This window comes from Acanthisitta chloris, unplaced genomic scaffold, assembly GCF_000695815.1.
Source record: "Acanthisitta chloris isolate BGI_N310 unplaced genomic scaffold, ASM69581v1 scaffold5428, whole genome shotgun sequence".
Classification (NCBI taxonomy): Eukaryota; Metazoa; Chordata; class Aves; order Passeriformes; family Acanthisittidae; genus Acanthisitta; species Acanthisitta chloris.
Genome location: NW_008685277.1, coordinates 6,676 through 17,134, shown reverse-complemented (window position 1 = coordinate 17,134; position 10,459 = coordinate 6,676). Strand labels below are relative to the sequence as shown.

At 37.9% G+C, this 10,459-nt stretch overlaps 1 protein-coding gene across 1 annotated transcript in view; it reads right to left on the bottom strand.

The window, feature by feature from the left end:
- Positions 1 to 8,298, bottom strand: part of TMEM245 (transmembrane protein 245) — a gene marked incomplete at its 5' end in the record, with an annotated part of 64,164 nt that extends 55,866 nt beyond the window's left edge. Inside the window, 4 exons of the mRNA XM_009079677.1 lie at positions 1,359 to 1,568; positions 5,836 to 5,943; positions 6,869 to 6,970; positions 8,181 to 8,298. Of these exons, the coding sequence (XP_009077925.1) occupies positions 1,359 to 1,568; positions 5,836 to 5,943; positions 6,869 to 6,970; positions 8,181 to 8,298 (538 nt within the window). The remainder of the gene's footprint in view (positions 1 to 1,358; positions 1,569 to 5,835; positions 5,944 to 6,868; positions 6,971 to 8,180) is intronic.
- Between the last annotated feature and the right edge of the window lie 2,161 nt (positions 8,299 to 10,459).

Here is a 10,459-nt window from a genome sequence, read left to right as displayed (position 1 = left end):
CTCAGTTCAGGAAGGATATTGAGGTGCTGGAGGAGGTCCAGAGAAGAGCAATGAGGCTGGTGAAGGGACTCGAGCACAAGTGCTATGAGGAGAGGCTGAGGGAGCTGGGACTGTTTAGCCTGGGGAAGAGGAGGCTCAGGGGAGACCTTATCACCCTCTACAACTCCCTGAAAGGAGGTTGGAGTCAGGTGGGGGTTGGTCTCTTCTCCCAGGCAACCAGCAGTAGGACAAGAGGGCACAGACTCAAGCTCTGCCAGGGGAAGTTTAGGTTGGATATTAGGAAGAGATTTTTTACAGAGAGAGTAATCAGGCATTGGAATGTGCTGCCCAGGGTAGTGGTGAATTCACCATCCCTGGAGGTTTTCACGATGAGACTGGATGTGGCACTTAGTGCCATGGTCTAGTAACCATGGTAGGGTTGGACTCGATGATCCTTGAGGTCTCTTCCAACCTGGCTGATTCTATGATTACATGGTTTTGTAGGTACTTGGCCACTAGCTGGGCAAAATCCACCACACTGGGTAAAACAGAAAATAGCTGCATTTAAGTGTTCAATTAATATTAAAATGCTAAAAATGCTAATGAATTTTAAAATTAGCATTTTAAATTAGCAATTTTAACTTTAACTTAGAGAAAATCCAAGCAAACTAGGAAACTCGCTGTTTACAGTAGGGAGTTGGGAGGAAATGCCTTCTGACTCATAATAGCTCACATGTATTTCCAGAGTTCCGACCTGCCCTATTCACCCCAACAAAAAGAGTACTGGAAAAAGTGGCATTCAGTTTTAAGAGAACATCTTTAGATGGCTAATGAAACTACTCCAGTTCTTGCTTGCTATATAAAAAAACAGTGCATGTAGACGTGAAGCATCAAAGCTAATTAACCTCAGAGCCAGAATTAGAACCAAATTTATCTTGTGACTTGTCCACAGAGCCTAGCAACCCATTTTAATAGAAATTAAAAGTTAATATGAGCTCTACTTCACTACTGAATAACAGCTAAAACACTTTTTATCTCTAGGTGCAAAAATATGAAAGACATGACATTAAGAGGAAGAAAAGCTAACTCTAAACCAGAAGTATTCTTACTACATAATGAATGGCACTACATTATTTCACATAACTACAACAGTCAACAGACAAAGCAATTCTGCAGACTTGTCGACTACATGGTGACAAACAGTGCACATCAATTTCCTATTTGCAGACACAGTTGTGCAAGTCTTGTCTTAACAAGTCTTAAAAAAGTTTCAATTTCAAACTCATACAAGCCTATAAGCCTTTCCTTCTGTTTTATTTGACATGATGCCTAAGGTTAGCTAAAGCCATCACTTAACAAACATGCCTAACAATTATTACCTGCAAAAGGCACTGGCAGCAGCTGCACAATCCAGAAATTTAGCCAGATCTGGACAATGACAATGGCCCATACAAGTGTAACAAAGTAAATATCACTAGTTTTCTTTTTTCTAAGCAAAGATCCAATCTCAGGTCTTTGTCTGTTCCCAGAAGATGGAGAGGAGGCGAAAGATGATGCAGCACGTGCAGGTTGATCACCTTCTGTTGCTCCTAAAACAGATGCAAACAAAGAAGCAGAAATCATCATGTCGATGCTCACCACAGAATAGAGCAAGCTCCCTATTCCCAAACTAACCTTTTTATTTTTAAAGGGGGGAAGGAGGGCTGTGGTTTTGTTGTTCGTTTTGAAGTAGAGTTTTTTGGTAATTTTTCTAAAAGACAGAGACAGCCTTGGCACTGATCTGCATTTTGAAAAGCTAGAACAGGGATGTGTAAGCTCTCCCACATCATGCAACACTATGCCAAGCAGTGCTGGGAGGAGGAGAGAAGAAAACTTGCTACAGCCTCTAACAGACCTCCTGTTGCTACAGGTAAATTACAAGCCAAATCTATTTCATCAAAGAACCATAAAACCATGAACAACACAAAGTATAATTCACTTCTAACAGAAATCTGAAGTCTTAAAATAAACCTTTAATTTCCTATTACTTCAAGAACTCGAAAAGGAATCTTAGATTTGCTCAAAGCTCATTTAAGCAAAAAACAAACCTATAGAGCATTTACTGAAGAGAAAGGTTGTATCTTACACATTTCTTATTGTACTACTACTTTTCCTGAACACTCACAATATAAACATAGCACTCACACTGTGATCCTAAACTACTTGCTTGTGCAACACACATTAGTAACAGCAAGCACAAATTAGTGGATAGCAAAAGTCATTCTCTCACTCAGAAGTTTGCAAACATTCAAGTCAATTAAAAAATGTGAACTGATGTGCTAAAGAGCTTTATAAATAAACAGTAAATAAGTCATTTCATGCAAAAAAATTATGTTCAAATTAAAATTCTTGTATAGAGAACATGGCAATCAATTTATTTATTTATTTAACTTTTTGGCAAATCTCCCTAGTGTGGGTGACACCGAATCCATCTTCAGCTGCTCTATGTAGAATCTCTCCTGGAGGACACCAGTATCAACTTTTACTGAAGCTCTGTATTGGTGGCAAAAAGCACCCATTTCCCACACCAGTACTTGAGAAATATTTGCAGCCATGGTGAAGGAACACACACACAGGAAAACCTGATAAGTTACTCTATGTTGAAGAACAAAAGGCAATTCATTATGTTGGTACATACCACAGCTGGTAAGCAATGAACACAACTCTTTCACTGGACTTGCGTCACATCAGCACATCTTCCCCATGAAGAAAAACTGCCACAAAACCTGTACTATAACATACTACAGCAGTCAAACAAGTCGTGTTCCATACGTGCATTGCAAGCTGCAATGTGTCACTAAAGGCATTTCTAGCCTAAAGCATGACAGCTGGAATGTTCAAAAAGACAAGACCAATTTGTCACGCATGTACAGTAGTGCTAAGTGACAAACTGCAGCCTCACACACTGGATGGACACTATTCTTTGGCTGCAGAAATCTGCACTAGTTGCACAAGAAACTATTTTTGAGCTTATAAGCAGATCTCCCACCACACTAATATAATAATGCAGATCTACTGATTAACCCAACTGATAGACAGTGGGATGATGACAGAAACATCATCTGGTTGCTAGTTATGTATTTGGTAGAACTTCAGACCAGTCACAAAGGAATTACAGCATGCAATCTGCAAGAAGAAACTCTGCAAGCAGCTAAACACAGCAGAAGCTTCAGGTGGAGTGGTTCTTGGCACATCAGTGCATGTCTCAGAGGGATGTTGGCCAGCCCTACCAGGCAAATACACTTTGGAGAAAAAGACACAAGTTAATCTTTCATAGGGAGAGAGAAAGTTACATGTAAACAGAAATTTTCCAGAAAAGATGAAGTGTTTGTCATATGGAAGAAGGTCTACTTCTCTACTTTTAATGAAGCAGAAGAGTACTAACAGAAACAAACATATGCACTAAAGGAAAACAAAACTGAAAGCAATATAGCTGTAACTGAGAATTTGCCCTTATCAATTCAGCATTTTTGACTCTCTTGCTCCAATATACCCAACATATGAAGTAGCATTCCAACAAGCAGAAACTCAAATATTTATCAAAGAGAAGTGCTAAAAGCCAAAACAGAATAAAAAGCTCAAGTCTATGCCCAAGATTAAAATTATCTGACATCTTTTGCCCAAAAAGCCCTCAGTACAGTCACTTTATAAACAAAGCCCTTAGCACCGTCACCTGTAAAGTGACTTCTTTTGGTAATGAAAAATTTGATCGGCAGTGAAGAAAACCTAAATTAAACAACAGCAACATCAAACAACCTAAGCCTCTTACAGTTCCGCTATTAAGCAGGCTGGACACAGAATGGTAAATAAATGGGGAAGAGTTGAGGGGGGGAAAAGAAATAAATTAAAAAACCCAAAGACTTCCACCCAGAAAACCCAACAAACTTTGCAAGTGAGAAAAGTCACAGTCTGTTGGCAAGATATGCTTTGCAAATCAAGGCACAAGTGCCTTGTCAACACAAATGGGAACAAAATGAACAATCAGTATGGTGATTTAGAGTAACTTCAGGTTCTGTAAAATCCCATTTACTGTGCTTCATGATATTTTGAGAAATGACACCTGAAAAACACCTTTATCTTCTAAATACTGAAGGTATGGCAACCTAAACAGCTAACACAATACCCAGTAAATAATTCTAGCAAAATCAGAATGTATGGTACTTCTTTCTATATAAAAACAACAAAACCCCCATTTTTTTCCAGGCTGTCTTATTAAGACACATGCTTTTCTTTGCACAGTATGTTCTCTGTCATATCAGCTTCTTGCTGTCATAGCATTTTGAATTATTCTCCTCCCCAAGGAGAAGAAAAAGAAACAGCAGCACTAACAGAAAGGCAAGTGTCTGTATGTCTATGCAGGGCATCCGAATAAAATCCTCAGAGTTAGAAAAACAGTGATATTATAATTAATGAAGAACGCTTTCAGAACATCTGATGAAGCTCCTTAAGCCTGCAAGTAAAATCTTTTGCTGTACAAGCATAATGACTCATCACCACTCACAAAAGATCCAAAGCAAAGATGGCTAAAAGGATTCTTAACAAATCAGAGAATAGAATGCTATTTTCCAACAGACTGTTGAAAAATTATTTGAACTATTGTCAGGAATAAATAGGAAACTCCATATTTGTTCCTTTCCTGCTGTGAAGGAAAACAAAACCAGAATTTGCAAGGCAAAAAAACCCCATCTGGTTAACAGTCTCAAGAAGACACGTCAAAAATATTCACTATAAAAGACACCTTTATAAAACGGCTGCAGTTTTCTTTTGGCCCAGAGAGGTTATAACTTGAAAACAGAAAGAAAACTCTCTTAAAGAAATGAAAAAATAAAACTGGTAAGTTAAACAAGCTACAAAAGAACACAACCACTAACACTGCACATTGACGGGAGCCTGTTGCTTGACCAGATGTTCAAAACTCAGCTCAAAACAAACAAACAAAAACAAAAACAAACAAACAAACAAATCTCATTTCTAAAAATTAAAGATCAGACACAGAAATACAAGAACTGTCACCATAATGCTCTGATCTCAAATTTCAGGACATACTTCCATAGGGTTCTACACTTGTTTTGATGACAGCCATTGAAAATACAGAAAGATAACAAAAGGATAAGTTGTCTAACGCTGTCATTTTCAGATTGAAAAATGAAGTTTTGGAAACTCACATTCTGTCAAGCTAAATGACCTGTTTGGTCTACTTGCATGAAACGTTTTGATTTTCAGATATCTCATTCCTACCCAAAAAAAAGCAAGGTTCGAAGGCAGTGGTGAACATCTAAACACCCTCTTTGCACCTCTTTCAAGCCATTTTTTATAGATTTCTAGTTGTGTTATTGCAGGTGAAAGTATCACGTGACTGAAGCTACAATGTCAAACTCACTACAGGAAAGACTTTGAGCATGCCATAGTTAAAGTGGTTTTTTTCTCACTGTGATGTACACAAAAATTATTCCAGTCTGTCTGTACCTTGTCCAGAAATCCAGTTATAGCATGCAGCTGCCAACAAATCAAAGGCTAGGAAAATAAAAAAATTAATAATAAGGAACAGGAAAAATCTACACCTTCACTCTAAAACAACTCCATAATAAATCCTTCTGGTCAGGCCTTCAAAACACAGCCACATAAACTATCCTTTGCAAGATTATCATATTCTTAACATCTTTAAAAACACATAAACCTGATTCACAAGCTAAGTATAAACATGCTGTTCTGGACAGAATGAAGAGGATAGGGACTATCCTGAAATTTGTTGTTAATTCCCTCCAATTTCATGCCTTTAGAGCAAATTCAAATGTTTCTTACAGAGTATTCAGTCACCTGAGGGTTGGGAGGAATGTTCATTACTGGACTCATCTTCTGTCATTGAAATGGCCATGGCAATTGTTGAAGCAGCAATAGAAATCATCTGACCAGGAAGCTCTGCCCCTGTAAAATATCTATGTGTATGTAAATAAAGAAAAGCTTATGTCTTAAAACATTTGATTTGCTGTTTGATATTGACTAAAGCTGTCAAGCAACAGAAAATATATGCACAGATGCTGTTAGTTTAAAATTTGTATTACAAGTGGTCAATATGACCAAACAGGAATGAGTGCTATTAATTTTAGTATTATAGTACACCTGGACCCAAACCTCAAAACCAGCCATTTGCATTAGCCACTTGCCATGTGCTAAGCCATTTGCTTAGCACTTCTCTTGCTAACGAACTGCTACCAATTAAGTCATTCACGGTTGCTTCAAGTCTGATGACTCAAAACATTTTTATACCAGTTAATCAGTTCTACTAACCAATTGGAACAGCAAGACAGGAAAAAAGTATCCTTCATCAGGAACACCTGACGATTTTTTTTGACTCACAACAGGTAAAACCTATTCTCAAAGTCTAAATACAAACCTTAGTTTTAGGAAACTGGAATTTTAAAAAACCAAACTGGATATAAGATACTTGCTGGATGGAGTTGTCTCAGTTTCTTTCATACTAGTATTATAGGAGCTACTAAACCCATATTAGTCAATTCACTTCCAATTAGCCTTTGATTTCAAATATCCTGGGCTACCTCTATGCTTGAAACTATATACAGGAATCCGTAAACTTGGAATTGGGCTTGATAATGTGTTGCTACTTCACCATGGAAAAGAAACATTGGTACATTGCAACCATTTTCTGCAAAGAACCAAATATTCACTTCAGCATGAGTAAACCACTTTGGAACAAACATACTAAAAATCTTACAGTAAATTTGTGCAAGCCATATGCTATTGAATTTACAGGGATATGGTCCAGATTCCTTCCCAAGGCTGTACAGAACTTTTGCCTCCAATAATAAAAGAAACAGTGGCTTGTCCTTACCAGAAGACTCCTTTCCATTCTGCTGTTCGTGCAACATGCCTACAGTCATCAGAACAACTATAACCAGAAATACAGGAATTCTCCAGGAACCTGCCACAGAAGCTGAAAGATACAATGTTGGGATTACTTTTTCTTTTTTAAGAAAAATATTAATAAATATATTAATAAAGTCTACATTTAGCAAAACCAGGAAAGGCATCACATCAACTAAGAACAATCTGGGCAGAAACCAAAGAGTGTCATAAAGCAAACAAGTTTTCCATATTCAGGAAATGGAAGACTAGAAAAACAGGTGAACAAGTTTCTCATGGAATAAACCAAGTTGTTACTGTTTCTAACTTCTCTGGCTTTAAACTATGCTGATATAGAGAACAATTTTAAAAACAACATGAAAAATCACATGCAAATACACATAAAAGGAAAACATTTTAGATATCAGAAACAAATCAAGTTCCCACCAAAAATCTGTATTTATGTTAGACCTTCACAATGTGGGATCAATCAGGGCCTTTCTGGATTTTGGCTATTCAGACTGTACTTCCAGCAAATAAAAGACTGTCAAAATGTAAGCAAATGCAAAGCCACTGTGTAGCTTAATGCCTCAGCAAAGTGCCCCACATGGTCAGAACACTGCTTGAAACCTGCTGCTAAAGCAAGTAAGTCATAAAGTACACAGTGAAATCTTCTATCATGATAGTCGTCTATAATTTACATGATACTTCCACCACAAGCTCTGATATGAGAACATAAGCTGATAATCCGTTCTATTAAATGTGTAATTTAAGTCTAAAAGATTACTTTAATCTTATATTTGTATTAAAAGATTATACAGGCTACTGGCAAATGTATTTTAGATTGCTGATACCATACTGACATGCTTGTTGACTATTGACAGAAATATTTTTTTTGCTTCTATTACAGCTATTAAACATAGCTTCAGTCCTGGTTAATGGCAGGCTCTCAATAAAATAATAATGTTGCCATCACAAGTGCAAGTGCAAAGCCACCCACATGTGACCTCAGCCCTTCCTCACTGTCAAGGAGTAAGTATGTGGTCTGTGAATCAACAAGTGAAAACCATGGGAAGTACAAACTAGGTAGAAGTTGAAGATACATTGCTTGGCATGTTCATGCCTTCCCATTCCCTACTCCAGTGCTCCCTACTGGAGACATACAGTCAGAATTACTGAGCAGAGAAAAAAACTCGCATCTCAGATAAGACTCCATTTGAAAGCTTTAGCAAAAGAACAAGATAGGAGCTTTGTTTGCAACAGAATCTCTATGAAGAGAATAACAACCTGCTGTTACTCACCTAAGTGAAAGAGCAGCATAATCCAGACAGGTACAGAGATTGCTTTTAAGTACCGCTCAGTGCTTATGTTCCACTTGAATGAAACCATCAGCAGGTAACCAACCACCAACGTCCAGATCTTTAAGAAAAAGACACACATAGGTATGTATGCATACATGAGTACAACAGAGCTCAATTCTGATGTATGTGTGCACACATGCACGCCCCCATAACTGCCATGGAGAGAGAATTAAAGTCAGCTTCTGATTTGTTAAGAAGCCCCACGTTTCAATTAATTACAGGAGTTTTTTCGCCATGTAAGAGAACTACAGAGTTTGTGCAAAGTGTAAGGGCAGCCTAGATATGCCTTCAGTCTGGTTCTAACATGAGGGGGAACATGATTTGCTGTGCACAAACCCTGAAGGAAGATGGTCTTGTGCCCAAGATCAAGCCATTACTCCAGAACTACTACTGAAAGATGAGAACCTAAATGGAACAGGGCCACCAGCAGCACCCGTGGGGCCACAGGGAGACAGAGCCAGCACAGCACCACTCGTTCCAGCACACAGCAGCTTGCCAGCTCCTGTGAGCCAGACCAAAGAGACAAAATGGGGTTTAAGCCAGAGAAGCCATTAGGAAGCGCAACAGAATCTGCTGTTCCTCAGTGGTGCTTGTCCACAAAACAGCCATGCCTTTAAGTGACTTGTGACATATAATTTCATCATGTATTTAACAAAAAAAATCTAGAGACATGGGAAACAGGCAGGAATGATCTATCAAGAAACAAGTGGCCGTTTAGGTTTTGCTTCTTCTAACTTCCTTCTACAACTCTGCTCATCAGAAAAATCACAATACAGAATTCTAATTAAGAATCTTGAGATGAACAATCTGAGCTTGAAAATGCTGAAAAGAAGGAAACAGAAACCAGGAGAGGCAACAGGAGGTGAGAGACTGCTACTCAGCAGAAATAAAAGGAGTACAAAAATCTGTAAAAATAAAAACACAGTGTTGCATTCTTAAAATAAATACAGACAGACATTTCTGGCTCAAATTCAACAAACATTCTGTATCCATAACCATTTAATGACACCTTCAAATTTACACTTATAAATGCATAAATCCCAATGAAACTTAAACAGAATTTCTATTAACAGCATTTGCTGAGTCAGACATGACTGTGATAAGTCAGAACAAACCAGCAGAGAAATGAAACAAGTAATTAGAACACACCAAAAGAGTTTTCACCTTTTTTCTCTGCACTATGTGACTCATGCTGAAGAGGCAACACCTGTGTAAAGCAGGTTCATGTGACTACTCCCATGTACCTAATTGGTGTAGAGGAAATCTTAATTTTACTGAATTAAGCAGACAAGCAGTGATGGTCCCAGATAGCTTCAGAGGGAAGGATCATAATGCAACAATTGAAAATCACTTAAGAAATATGAACAAATGTATACCCTCTTCATACCAGTCTTTCTTACTAAAGCAGATCACTCCAACTTTTCACTGTTACCTTCTCCTTTGCACCAACACAGCTGCATAATGCTTATGGCCAAGTGTGGGCTCAGGACAAATATCTAAAACTAACACAAACCATGGACAGTGAGACTGAAGTAATAAACAAATTTTCACCAGAAATGCACAGCAGCACTCCTTTAACAGCATAGGTTTGCAACATAAATTCACCCATTAGGCACATTACAGCACAACTGTAACTGCAATAGATAACTCATCATGAAGATGCCATTCTACTCCCTAACATCAGCCACACAGCATCTTTGTGAGATAAATGTTCCGGCATCAAGGTGATCTTTCTCTTTAGCTTTTACGTTTAATGATAAATTACAAACAGGAAACTCAGCACCTTCAGTACTTTAAACTTTCTGAGTAAAAACGTGCCAAAAGTAGGAGGCTAACAGGGCACAAGCACATGTTTAACATCCAACAAGGCATTCAATAATTTTTTGTGTTGTAATTACAATAACTCATCAGTTCAGATTTCTAAAAGCTTAGCAAATGACCCATGTAAAAGTATTTCTTATTTCTACTGAATGAAGAGAAATAGGTTACTTCAAAATAAACAAGTCACTTTGTTTCAGAGATCAAACAATAACGATCCTAAAGCCTTGTAAAAAAGTATGTAGTCAACTGACTGGTGCAAGATGTTTAATTTCAGTGGCACCATGGAATAATCAGCTTTTTACTGGTTAATGCACTTCCCTGTGCTGCAAGAACCACTGCACAGGAACTAGGGTAGCCTCCTTCCAACAATTCATAGCTGAAAGCATCTGACAAAGCAA